At 37.9% G+C, this 14,180-nt stretch overlaps 1 protein-coding gene across 2 annotated transcripts; it reads right to left on the minus strand.

Annotated features, from left to right (window-relative positions):
- Positions 1 to 260: 260 nt before the first annotated feature.
- Positions 261 to 9,337, minus strand: LOC121297256 (histidine--tRNA ligase-like). 2 transcript variants are annotated; one of them, XM_041223444.1, is made up of 14 exons: positions 9,198 to 9,286; positions 7,641 to 7,968; positions 6,817 to 6,906; positions 6,609 to 6,728; positions 6,127 to 6,222; positions 5,010 to 5,135; positions 4,599 to 4,706; positions 4,289 to 4,387; positions 4,078 to 4,171; positions 3,865 to 3,992; positions 3,129 to 3,374; positions 2,827 to 2,943; positions 2,127 to 2,273; positions 261 to 1,912 (listed from the first exon to the last, which is right to left on the minus strand). In XM_041223444.1, exons 2-14 carry the CDS (start codon positions 7,749 to 7,751, stop codon positions 1,853 to 1,855), a joined length of 1,542 nt encoding a protein of 513 aa, XP_041079378.1. In that variant the 5' UTR covers positions 7,752 to 7,968; positions 9,198 to 9,286; the 3' UTR covers positions 261 to 1,852. The 2 variants fall into 2 exon arrangements, with proteins under 2 accessions (XP_041079378.1, XP_041079379.1); XM_041223445.1 differs by lacking the exon at positions 7,641 to 7,968 and having other exon boundaries at positions 9,198 to 9,337.
- Positions 9,338 to 14,180: the final 4,843 nt, after the last annotated feature.

The raw sequence follows: 14,180 nt of genomic DNA on the forward strand, positions 1-14,180 counted from the left end.
TACGTAATCTGCATTTCCTACTAATAGCTCACCTGTTATCATTTTATTGTATTTGTGTTTTAGAACACTGCTTCTGAAAGGCTGTTTTTTTTTTTTTTTTTTTTTTTTTTTCCCTGAAATGAGGCTTGCACGCTTTGGAGAGCAGCGCTCACTGATTGTGTATGCTTCTCCACCTCATGTCAGGAGCCTTGAAGACTCTGCAGAAGATGGAATCATGCAGAACACACACTGCAAGATATCAAACCGATTAGACATGTAGCATCAGGAAAACGTTTTATGAAAAACATGCAGCTAAAAGTAAGCATACAGCAAGAGACAGGAAGTGCAGACAATACAAATACAAAACAAGATATTTAACACGGCTGCATTGTATCATCATGTCTTTCTACAGCTGTGTGAATTGCCAGCTCATGTTGTTTCACTTATATAGGAAGACAGTAGCAGTTTAAATTATTGCTAACATTTGTAAGGACCCTTTTTGAAATGATTTGTTTGACTTTCATTAACCCAATCCGGATTTAAAACCTTGACAGTGGCACACCTTGTAATAATGTGGATACCCAATACAGTCGGATCTGCTTCTAACAACCACTCAATAGGGACACCTGTTATGTAATGAGCTGCTTTGTATTTCAGCATGCGGTGGGCCGTGCAGAATAAACAGGCCTTCGCTATACCATACTGGGGACTTCTTATACAAGACACTAATTGTTATTTTATTTTTGAATTAACCAAGGATAAGGTCTCTTAAAACCCAAATGCAAACAAAAAATACTTACTGTAGTTATTCTGTGTTCTGCCTTCTTGTACAATTTTAAAATGAAATTTTTTTTTAGGGTTCTGTGGCAGCCAATATGCTGGTTTTTCAGATTTCTTTTTTAGCTCATCAAATTATTTTGTGTGTGACTTCCCCTGTCTGCAAGTTGAAAGACAGTGTTCTGTTATACCTGTATGCCAGGAGTGTCCAGTCAGTCCTGGAGGGCCATTCCACTCCAGGATGAACAGGTATAATGAGAGATCATTAACTACTTCAGGGTCTGACTGGAAATTTAATGAGTTCAATTAAACACATTTATAACAGAGTTGAACAAGACCAGGTCTGGAAAGGCCAACTTTGGCCACCCCAGCTGTATGCGTTCAGGAAAGAAAAAAGTTAATTACCCTCCTCCTAAAAAGCCCCCAAGCAGCCAGTTTATTTATAATTGCTGTAGTTCTGAATTAAATCAGCGGTTTGACACTGTTCTTTAGCACAGGGGTCTCCAACCCTGGTCCTGGAGAGCTACTGCTTCTTCTGGTTTTCATTTCAACCAAGCTCTGTTAGTTAATTGCACCAATTAATGGCTTAATTAGTTAAGACTAACAGGTGTTCCAGATCTTTAGCCATTGATAATGTAAAGACACCTAGAAGACCTGCGGCTCTCCAGGATTAGGGTTGGAGATCCCTGCTTCAGAGGATCATAAAAGTACTGTATTTGAAAAACTCAATACTTCTAGTCCAGGTTTTTGTTCCAACCATGTCCTAAATTATTAAAAAGTTGCCTTTCTACCCCTTATGCAATTAAGCATCATTTTCTGGAGACTGCTAATTGTATAGAAATGATATGTGCTGAACATGTCTTATGTGTAACACAACAAGCACAACAACTCACAAGCATTTACAATGGCAAGTGAAAGGATGGAATGCAGGAATTGGGCCTTTGACATTTGTTTCAAGTCAGGGAAGAGCAAAACCTTGTTTGACACAACTTAAATATTGCAAGCGCAGTGATCGTATTTTTAAATAAGTTCTGCGACATTGCTGAAGGTAAAAGCAGTTGGACACGGCAGATAGAGGAGGGGAAGATCACATGGTCTATGACTGGATGGTTCTCTTCTTGACTTCTTCCACCAGAGTAACTCGAGACACATCAACCTGTCAATGTAAAAAAGGGGGAGTCGTAAATGCATCCATGCACATCAGTAAGTACTCAGGTAGAAAAGGGAACCTGCAGATATGTTACTTTAAAGAAAACTGGGAAAAATGACAAATGACTTAAACTCGATTTTCAAAAAGTTATACAGCCTATTACATTATGAGCTTACAGGTGTAAACCACCTATTAGGTACTACACAAAGCGCGCACACACCTCTTCTCTGGTGGCTACGTTTCTGAGCTTGACAACCCCCTCCTTCAGTTCCTGCTCTCCAATAATAGCGACAAGTGGGATTCCTGTCTCTTCACAGTGTTGCAACTGGCTCAGAAGCTTTGGGTTCTTCTTATACAGGACCTCTGCCTAAAGTTAAAATCCAGGATAAAGTATATAGAAGCAAAATTAATAATCCAGGTAAGACTTCATACCAGTTCACTTGTCAATTGCTTGATGTTCAGCAGAAGTAATCACAGCTGTTATTAAATACCCTGTTAGTAGTAGTCCTTTTGCATTTAGAATGATCATTTGTGGGTACTGTCAATAATCTTTGGACTGTTCTGCAGCACTGCCAGTGATCCTCATATCTATGCCTACCATCAGTGAAGGAGTGCACAGGGGGCCGTGCCTAGGAGTATTACTAAGCTGTAGGTTGGGCTTGATGGATGCAGCCCAGAGCTTGGGCACAAAAAGAGCACAGTTAATGTGAATAATGTGAAATTACAGCAGAGACACAAGAATACTGTTCGAACATTAGCATTACATTGCATCAACAGTGAAATGGCAGGAACTTTTACAGAAAAAAAAAAAAGAAGTGCTATAAAAAGGTACAGATCAACAGTTAAAGTTGATCTTCCAGAGACTTCTGGAACCAAGCAAGCCACCTAAATCATTGCTCACGGTCAGTGTTTTTACTCACTTTTATCCCAGCATCCCACAGCTCAGATGTGAGTTTTAACCGCTCTTCCAGCAGGTTCTTCTGTGCAGAGGCCACCAGGACCTGAGTTTCTGTGGTTCGGACCTTCTCTTCAGAGGCCTGACATTAAAAACCCCAAGAATAAAACAGACTTCAGAGAGCACTTTAAATCCCAACAGACTTCAAAGAGCACATTAAATCCCAACAGACACATACATTAGTAGCACCAGCTTGCAGAAACTGGGCATTAGAATACGATAGTGGGACATTGAATACAGACAGCATGCAGACAAAGACAGCGTTACCTCTGCCTTCTGTTCCAGGATTGAGAAGACCCTCTCGATCCCAACGCTGACTCCCACACAGGGCACCTTCCTGCCTTTGGGGTCAAACATTCCGACCAGCCCGTCATAGCGGCCTCCTCCGGCCACACTGCCCACACTGACCAGCTCCTCCGAGGGGTGGTCATTCTGTGGCTGAGTCAGGACCGCCTCGTAGATCACCCCAGTGTAGTAATCAAGGCCACGGGCCAGGCTCAGGTCGAAGATCACCTAAAACAAACAAATGAAGAAACACAAAACTGTTGAATACATCTTGAGATTCATAATGTACGAAGACATCCGTCACCAAGAACGTTTTATTACAATACAGACACACTCGGGCTAGACTCGCTAGGGGAAATCGGGGAGTAAGGTCACATGACAAATTAAATAATCCTACCCTGGTTAGTTTCAATAATGAATCAATTGTGTTTGTTAGTAATATTATTTTGATTGTGTGTGTGCAAAAGCAAGTACAGCACAGCAAAGATCGCACACGCTTTGTTATTTGGACTCATGTGCAGATCAGATGGAATATAATGGGTTTTCTAACAAAGTAGTCAGCATGTAACCAAATTTGTTTTACTGGATTTTAGTTCAGGGCTAGTTGAGAAGTGTATGAAAACAGCAATACAGGAAGATTAAAAAGACTTGACCACTTCAGACAGGCCAGACCTGGTCCGACATAGGACCGCAAAGGGTTAATAGTGAACAACCTTACCTTATCAGTGACTTTGAAGAGCTCCAGGTATTTGAAGAGATGCTTCATGTCAGTGAGCCCATCAAGTGCGTGTTTGTTTTGGGACAGCTGTGGGTCTTGAAGGAGCGTTTCTGCCAGATCAAAACCACCTGCATATAAATGTTAACGTCATGTCAAGTGTTGCCCTCCAATGGTTCAGAATCTCTACAGCAGAAGGGTTTAGTGCTGCCATACCGTGCATTCTGACGTATTCCCCGATCCTGTCTGCAGCCTCAGGAGCCAAGCCCTTCTCTCCAACCATCTCATTCTTCACCTCCTCCCAAGAGGCCTGCAACCAGAGAGAAATGCATGAGCGCGTCACTCGATTAACCGCACTGGGACTGCAGGAGCATGTTAGTGCATCTCACGCAACAAACTTTACTGGCAAACCATTTTAAACAATTACCTTATCTAGTTTGTCTACTGTTGAGCAAATGGCCCGGAACTTGTCATCTGGGACACCACACACTGCAAACATGCCATCCAAAATCCGCCGGTCATTAACCTTTGGGGGGAAAAAAAAACAAAAAAAAAACACTTGTACTATTTCTTGTTACATAGTATGGGATTTATTTTCATTTATAAATAAAGAAAAATACAAACCTAGTTATATTTTTAACATATGAAAACCTTACACTATGCCCCGGCTTCCTTACACTAGCTTAATCCTTATCCACATGCCAACTAGGCTTTGTACTGATCTTCTGTAGTTTTACCTTAATGCGGAAATCTCCAAGCTGCAGCTGAGTCAGTATTTCATGGACAACTTTTATGCACTCTGCATCAGGAATCATGGGATCATACTGGCCAGCAATATCGAAATCCTGGAACACAGGGGAAATCAGCAATCACGCTGCACATAAAAATCTTTAATACAGGGGCAGACATTTTTTACCAGAGCTTCAAAATTTATAAGGATCCATACCTGGCAACTTTTAAAATGATTCAGATTTAAAAAAAAAAAAAAGGATCTGCTACTGTAGGTCCACCTACATGTAAAAATTGAATATTTGACATACAACAGGTTGATGTGAATCTCTCAGATGTATGTACGGACGCCTCCACAATATCTCTGTAGAGGCATTGTTCTACCTAGCTCATTAACAGATGGGAAGACTTATACTTACACACTGATAGAACTCCCTGTAACGCCCTTTTGTCATGGCTGGGTTGTCCCTTCTGTACACCTTCGCAATGTGGTATCTCTTAATGTTGCTGATTTTATTCATAGCTAGGTATCGGGCAAATGGAACCTGGCAGGAATGGGTTAAGGGTGACAAGGGGCTTCAGCTGGGCAAGAATGACCTACTGTGAAGGTCATGAAACCACTTCATTATAATACACAACTTCACTTTACCCAACTAAAGACTGCTTCCCTACAGTATACTTGTATACTTCTTTTACTTCCTCTCTGACAGTCTGAAACATGCCAGTTCGGAATTACTCAACATCCAATACCTGGAAAAGCATTTGCCAAAATACACATTCAAATGAGTTGGTTTCTTTCTATAAAATGACATAACCTTTTGTTTTTTCCACACAGACTTTTGTCTACTGCCTACAATTCAGGATTGCTACGGACTCATCTTCCCTGCCGGTGTGAGTGGCAGCGTGTGCAGCAATCGGGAAAGGACATGGGCTGTTCTGCAGTGTTTCTGTGTTGGTATGTGTTGTGTTATTTTATTAGTTCGTTAGTTGTGTATTTTAAATGTTTATAATTCTTAATTTGCTTGTATAGGTCTGCTATGTCTTTTCATCTGCCATTTCTCACTGTACCCTTATTTTTCTTTCTCTTTGTTATACAGTCGAGGTGGCCATCATAGTAACAGTGTGTGCATGTGAATGTTAGTTTAAATTATCGTATGTTTTTATTTTAATATAACTGGGAGAAGACTTATTTGATCTAAATATATATTTTTTGTATAGTATATAGTCATTATAGAATTATCAGTGTAAATGTTTCTGATCCCAGACTGAAGAATGTATGATGTGATTGCCTTTTAGAGTGATGTTACTTTTTAGGGATGTGAAATTACTGCTGTCTGTTTCTGGTCATCTTGCCAGGACACTCTTGTAAAAGAGGCCTTGCTCTCAATGGATTTTTTTCCTGGTTAAAGAATGAATAAATAAATACAGATCTTAGTTAAAAAAAACTCACCTTAGAAGAACAGTTGTGCACTTATCCATGAGTTGACCCTATACAGTGAATATGAACTCTCTGAATCCTGCTTATTAAAAGGATACGGTTAAATCATAGCGCAAAGACAGCAGCTCTCCTCCCTGGTCCTTCAGATCATAAATCAGTTTGGAGTCTTCACCATATTTTCCTGTTAGGGTTTCCTAGTAAAATCAAACAGACAATATTGCATTAACATTGGTATAACACAAACAATACTGCGTTAACATCTTTATAACAAACAATACTGCATTAACAGGGGTATAACTGTCATGCATTTCATTTTCTATGAGCAGTTTTGAAAGAATTACATGTTAGCAGCCTTTTCTTTATAAAGTCTGATACAATACTACATTGAAAGAAAGCTCTCGGCTTGCATGCTATGGCAGTTTCACCTTGGCAGTGCCCTGCATAACATCAAAAACATATGTATTTTAAGATCCAATTGAACTAGTACTTCAGCTTGCATTGGGTAATTAATTCTAGCTTTAGGTTACTTTACTCACAGACCACAGGCTGTGATCCCTGGTCTAGCTGACATAAGCTTTACCTTTAACTCAAACACAGGGGTGTCAATGGTCTCAGCACCATGGCGTTTGAAGCAGCTGATGATGGTGTTAAACACGCTTTCTCGGATGGCCATTTGCTTTGGGTTATAGTCCCTGGTTCCCTGTAACACAAATAATAATTGTGATGAAAACAGCAACAGTATCACTTCCAGTATAAAGGGACTTTATAGCGTGTTAGGAGGGCAGTACCTTTGGGGTCTTGAGGACGAACGTTTGTTTGCCATCATCGGTTCCCAGCTGAGCTTTCAGTTCCAACAGCTTTGCCACTTCCGCTACAATCTGAAGCACAAACACAAACAGACCGGGCTCTTAGTCAGATGCTTAAAAACCAGACTTTGCTGCTGGTTTTCGTTCCAACTGAGCTCTCAATTACTTAACTATACCCTTAAACTAATAATTTGCTTAATTAGACCTTTTTACTTGTTTTCAGCTCTTGAACAGTTTGCATATTTCAAGTTAGCTATAACATTTGATAAGTAACTTGAACTGCAACTGTTTAAGAGCTGGAAACAAGTAAAAAGGTCTAACTAAGCAAATGGTCAGTTCAATTAAGGGTTTAGTGAAGTAACTGAGAGCTCAGTTAGAATGAAAACCAGCAGCCACAGGGGTCCCCAGGACCGAGTTTGAGAAGCCCTGGTTTATAGTCATATCCCCCATTTAAAAGACAGACTAAAATCAGCCTCTGGGCTACTCAATACAATGGTATGTTTGTGACACTTACAAATCATCAATTAAAGACTAATGGCATGCCCAAGATGTTTGTGGTGATGGGTTCCTAAAATGTGTGCAACCAACAAAGTCTTCAGCTTGCCAGTATTTGCCAGACATTGAGAACGTGGCCTATTAACAAAGGTAATATTTCCAGGTATACTAGTACCAATATTTAATTGCATTTTGAATGTAGCATATGGATATAATAAAAAGGGTGTATTTTTAAATAGTCCAAACATACTGAAAAAGCAATAGAAATAATACTAAAACCTGGTCCCTCTCATGTAAGGATTTGTATATACCTGTGTGTTTGTGTAACAGGACACAGCCCACAGAGCATTGTTACAGAGTCCAATCCGAGGGCCGAGAAAACCAGTCCACAGTTTCCCAGAAACCAGCCCAATTGTGTTCATGTTGTCAGCAAAGGTAGCAGTTTAGTGTCAAAATGACGCAATTCAGCAAGGCAAGTTTCAAATCATAAAAAGTTATTGAGTTGATATCCACAAGGTAGATGATGGTGTCCCAGCGGATTGCGCCCCAAGGTTGAAGGTGGAGAAGGTTGTTGGTCACACCAGATGGCAGGATGAACCGTGCAGGAAGACAGGAAAACACTGGTCAGCAACGTTAGCACTAGTGCAGAGGCCGCAGAATCAGCATGGAGGCAGAACATGGAGGGGAGCAATAATCAAAATCAACTAACTTGAGTGAGAACACAGGTTTCAATTAACAACATACTGTAGAAGGGAGACATTAATTGTATGTTTTATATCAAGTTAAATGGGAAAGCAAACAATAAGGGTAGGGTGACCATATATATGTCTTCTGGTTCACCAGTACAGAACTGGAGATTCAGATATGGAAGGCTACACATACCAAGATATTAATTATTATATTATACATATATATATATATATATATATTATATATATATATATATATATATATAACTATAATGTGTGTGTGTGTGTGTGTGTGTGTGTGTGTGTGTGTGTTTGTGTGTATGTGTATATACCTGGAGCCATATGGTCATCCGAAGATGTTACTAGGGAAATATTAGTAAAGCTTTAGCACATCTGTAACTGCACAGTGTGACGATGCATTCAATGCCATATTTATCCTTTAAAAATAAACGACTAACATACATGTAATATAATATGAACTGGTTAAACTATGCAACAATCGTGTTATATACTATACAATTTGATGCATTTTATTCTACTACAAACACGCAAATACAGCAGCATAAATGAAAGTGAAAGTGACAGGTCAAACGAATTTAGGGGACAAGGAGGGAGCTACAGAAGAGCTGAATGAATAAGTCTAGTCAATAAACCAGAAGGCATATTTTAACAGACATTGGGCTAACGACTGCTTATATAAAACACATATACTTGCGGATTTTTTTTTTTTTTTTTTGAGTAACTTTTATTCAGAAATATATAATGCAATTTACGATGATTATCTTGCATCAGAATTGCATCAGCTGGGCGTGCAGAAACGAAATTGAAATTATACGAGTTACTCCAATCTCTTGTGCCCATGGTCTCAATGATTGTGCCCTGAACTTTATATATATATATATTATGTATATATATAATATATATATATATATATATATATATATATATATATATATATATATATATATATATGTTTTAATATTGCCTTTTGTAAATAAATATTTGGTTGTTTATTGTAACTTAAAATTTGAGCCGCACGTTTCGCCAGTCAGGGGCTTCATTATAAAGCTGACAATAACTCGACAGCAACCAACATGCAGCTCTGTTTTTGCCTCTATGTTCCATGCCTAGTGTCCCTGATTAAAATATTTTTTTTATTATTATTTTGCTGGTACTGACCTGGTCCTTGCTAGCTTTTGCTTCTTTAAGTTTCCTGACAACTTCGCCTTGCGCTTTGATCGACTCTTGCAGCTGAGCTTTGTCCGCCATGGTGCTTCTTATACCGGTAAACCTGCTTGATTCCTTCCACACAGACGCGCTGCAAACCTCCTAACACGTTTGAAAGTTTACAGCGCCATCTATCGGAAGTCATGCATATTTAGAAATATCTTTTTTCTTATTGAGTTCTGCAATTTAGATTTACGGCATACATACATACATACATACATACATACATACATTTAGAACTTTATCCATTATCAGTGTTTTCTTCTGCTTCTTATACTACAATATAATTATGCACTGTAATATAATTATATACTGTAATGTATATTACTGTATTAAATAAGTTGATATAAACTATATTAATATTCTAATGCTATGTTTACAGATTTAAGGGATTTTTCTCTCGGTCACACTCATCTAATGATAAGAGATTCCTTGTTATGCAAACAAAATTATATTCCCAGTTATCTTGCAGGACTGTTTTTCTGAATTGGTGCTCACTGAGGTCTGTTTTCCCATTACACACATCATTAACCTTATGATGTAATATTTGGAATCTTTGAGGAACAAGAGAATGAAATGACATCACAACAAAATAGAATCCAGCAACTGTTTCAACAGCCCTAAAGCTAACTAATGTGTGTCCTGTAGATGTGCGATTAGCATGTTTTATCAGTTTTAGAAGTATCAGTGGTTAATTATTATTTTGATAACCTTATGGCCTTTGATAATGTAATGATGCTGAAAAAAAACATTATATACTATATATATATATATATATAATATATATATATATATCTATATATATATATATATAATATATATAGATATATGCTTTAATCCAAAATATTAGTTTTTCAATTGTTTGATGTTTTCACATGTAATATGACTGTATTATAATAATTGTCAGTTAGAGACCTTTGGAATCAAAGTAATGTTATTACAATATATGACAAAATATTAAAAAACAAATACAAAAATTTATTTGATAGATGCTACACGTATGTAGTTAAAATCTTCTTTGTAACAAAAGATTGTTTTGTGTACCGTGTTTTTCACTACCTCTTATAACAAAACACATGGCAACAAAAAGTGATGGATTACCATCAGGGCCAATTCAAAAGACTGCACCATTTTCCTTAGTCTGTCCACAAGGTGGTGCTTTACAACCTAGCACTACTGAATGTATTTTATCTTGGTTTTTTGTTGTTTTTTTAGGGAAGACTTAAACGTGGATTCAGTAGAGAACCACGATATTCTTAGGAAAAGGGGAAAGGTAGGCAGTGGCACGGATTGCATAAAGGCATTTACACAAAGGTTTTGTCAACAAGACAGTCAACTGTATGTTTAGATTTGTGTATCCACCACTGTATAATGTGTACACATTCTGCTAGTATAGGAAGCATACCTGAAATATGTATAGCACTGTAGAATTCTTTCAGTTCTATATTATATGAAAAACATAATATGCATATTTCCACAAATATAGTCTTGTGCTTGAAACATGTAACATAATTAACCCTGTTTCACAGTGCTTTATTGAGTTAGCTTTGTGAACTGGGCCCAGTATCTTTTGTCCTTGTGTAAGCTTTGTCTGTCAAACCTTTATTCCAGCAACATAAATCACAGCATTTATGCATTTGTTTCCCCTTTTCAGCGTTTGTGTCACAAACTGCCTGTTGTGAGTTACAGGCTGTTTAAAAGGACCTTACATCTTTGCTCAGAGTTCCTATCAGTTGATAATCTTTCTTACGCTGAAGTGACCTTTCTTCAAATAAATGGGCCAGATTCACTTCTAGAACTGAGCGGGCTGCTAACTGTCTTATTTCTGCCTTGTTCACAAACCAATTTTTTTTTATGAAAGATTTATTTTGTGCAGTAGAATTATTCCATAACTTAAAAAAAAAAAAAAAAAAAAAAAAAAAAATCTGTTTTAGAATAGTCAAGTTGACAGATGTTTTGAATAATGACTTTGGCAGTTTCCAAAACATTTCCAAAAGTTTCCTTAACATTTTCCATTGCAGCACACTTCTACCTAAAAATAGTTTCTTTATTTTTATAACAGCTCTACTTTGACAATTCTTGGATCTTTGTATGAAGGTTGGTGGTGAGGATTGGTGCTGATTTGGTAACCCCAGTCTGGAGCCAAACAACGTTTCCTTCAACCAGTGTATTCCACGTTGAAGGCCTGCCACCTAGACACTGAACAGACTCAAAGCTGGTTCAAAGAAACTGACAATTTAGTATAATTTGACTGTGCTTTACAGGACTTTTACCATGGTATATACTACAGTAACCTTTTCTAAAGAACAGTAAGCTGGTCAGGAGTAGATTGTGCTCTGACTCTCTTTTGTATGTTTGAGGAGATAAAGGCCTTCTCGCGCTTTCTGAGAGATTACGGCACAATAGAAGCTGCTACAGTCGGGCTGTGCAATTATCTGAAGTGGTGGCAGGAATAACAAGTCGACGCCCTCACCGCGGACAGCCCAGAGGTCATCTCCGAGCTGGAAATGGGCAAAGCTATGCTGCTGGAACACAGTAACAACCTAGAAATCAGCTCTCATTTAAACAGTTAATATGTTTACATATGCCCTACTGATCAATCACATATTTTTCATTTTTCATCCACAGACCTATAATTCTGGTAACAGCCAGGCTTTATAAAGCCAGTGATCAGAACTCTGATTAGATGACAAGATATATAGTTTTCTTGCTGGTAAGGTCTCTTTATATTATTTTTAATAAAACTCAATATTAGAACCCTGCATTTAATATCGGGCTGGCCTGCATTTTGCTGTAATGATGGCCTGGAGTAAGGCTTACTCCACAGCTGTCCAATATTCTTAGCTAAGAGAGCCATACCAATATCTAGAGAATTCCTAATGAGCCATAAAAATAAAACAAAGAGTGACAAATAAAAAAGGGTTGGTTTAACTGGACTACACGCCACTTCAGTAGGTTTCATGTTTATACAGATCGTATTTCATTTTGACTTGATTAATCCAAAAAAAAACATTTGGTAATCGTTCTAAATCAAAAGAGATGAATCGTAGCCCTGGCGTGGACTTGGAAGCCGAATTATGGGTATGAATACCATGCAACCTTTTACAATCAAGACTGTCGAGGTTGAGGAGGAAACCTGACAATGTGGAGAAGCAATTAAACTCCAGTTCTGGCAGGAGTTGTTCACATGTATGTTTACCTTATAGAGCTGGCAGGCAAGCAATGCAACGAGAACATATGTGATACCGTTTGCATCATCTTCAATATGAAGGACTTCTCCATTAACTGCTTGGCTACTAGTTCATAAAGAACTTGATCTAGCTGCTCTCCAATCACTAACCGGAGAGGCTGGTAGAGTGGCTGTTTATAAATCCATTAATTTTTTTCAGCAGTTGCTGGAAAGCCATACAAACTGGTCAGGACAAGGGGAGGAGGCAGCAATGGAAAAGATAGCTTTGAATTGAATGACAGTTGTGCTGGTAGTTTAGTTTCAGGGGATAAACCATAACCAAAACCATAAACCATATAGTAGTGTCCAACAAATACAATTATGCGAACTTTCTAATTTTTGCAATGCGGGGCAAGAAACAGTGTTTAATATTGACTGACAGGCTGGATCTGGTCATCCAAATTGTCACTCTCAAGTGTATTGTAAGAAAGCTCCCATTTCCTTGTGTACTTTAAGGGGTTAACTGTAAGCATGAGCATGTATTACTGTTGTTTTTACATGTAAACTTCTTTGCAGGCTGGATGACAAATAGTGATGAAAGTGTCTTTTGTATGGTCTGAAGAACAACTCGGGCAGTACATCCCACCCGAGGCACTTCCACATACACTTTCCCTGACTGTACGGGCCATGATTAAACAAGGCATAAACATATCACTCTATTATAAAATACTTCTGTTAGTAAAATTATGGGTCTAATGCTGCCACCTGCATTTCCATCTTCTTTCAATACAACTCTGAAAAGGACGAGATCTACTTGTAGCAGATAATGGATTTAATCTAGAATACTGGTTTTCAAACTGTGATGGCAGCTTGAGGGTGCAAACCTGACTTCAAAATATCAACATATTTGAAAACCACTCAGTCCCATCTATTGAGGTTTGAGTTTTCTGCTGCTATCCCTGTAGTCATGACAATCAAAATAGGTCTAATTTCATAAGCTTTGTATTTTAATAACATGTAGTACCACTGCAGCATGTACTAATGAAAATGTGTTGCATCTTCTGTAATACTAGTTATTAAGTGTGTAACAGTACATGGCAGACTTTAAAGGGTATCTTGAGCACTTATCTGGCAACACATTCAACAGCCTATTAAATTTTAAGTAGCGGGGTTCTGAACAGTATAGCTTTATACATCCCCATGTGTTGCTACAACAGTTTACATTATGTACCTGTAATTGTTCTTTCGTTGCTGACATCCTGATCATTTTAGTGTTTCAAATATTTTCGAAATGGCTGCTCTAGTGCACTGGGGTTTGAGATCTGTCCTCTAAATCACTGCAGGAAGAGCAATATGTTTTTTTTTTTTTTTTTTTTTATAAACATAGCAAGGTCTCAGGATTTTCACTTGCCATCAGTACACTGGAGCTGATATTTTGAAAAGAGCTTTGAAACAGACTTTAAAAGGTGTAAGTGTAAAAAGTTGTCATGATGTTGATGAAAATAAATTACAGCAATGTTATTTAAACAGTTGTAGCTACATTTTTCAGAACCCAGCTCCTTTGTCAACTTGTACACCTCATCAAGTTCCTTACAATTGTTGCAAAATGTAAGGTATTCTTTTGACATTAGAATAAACACACAAGCGTATCTTAAAAACAAACCTTTATTAGGAAACAGTATGAAATATTACATTAAGTTCCCAGTGAAACTTCAAAACAAGCAGATGAGACATGGTCTATACCATATATAAAATACTCAAGAAGG

This window comes from Polyodon spathula, chromosome 22, assembly GCF_017654505.1.
Source record: "Polyodon spathula isolate WHYD16114869_AA chromosome 22, ASM1765450v1, whole genome shotgun sequence".
Taxonomy (NCBI): domain Eukaryota; kingdom Metazoa; phylum Chordata; class Actinopteri; order Acipenseriformes; family Polyodontidae; genus Polyodon; species Polyodon spathula.

Coding starts and splice junctions, on each gene's coding strand:
- LOC121297256 (XM_041223444.1), bottom strand. CDS start 7,751: ATGAACACAATTGGGCTGGTTTCTGGGAAACTGTGGACTGGTTTTCTC. Junction 4,707..5,009: donor ACAGGGAGTTCTATCAGTGT/GTAAGTATAAGT, acceptor CCTGTGTTCCAG/GATTTCGATATTGCTGGCCA. Junction 3,993..4,077: donor GGAATACGTCAGAATGCACG/GTATGGCAGCAC, acceptor ATTTATATGCAG/GTGGTTTTGATCTGGCAGAA.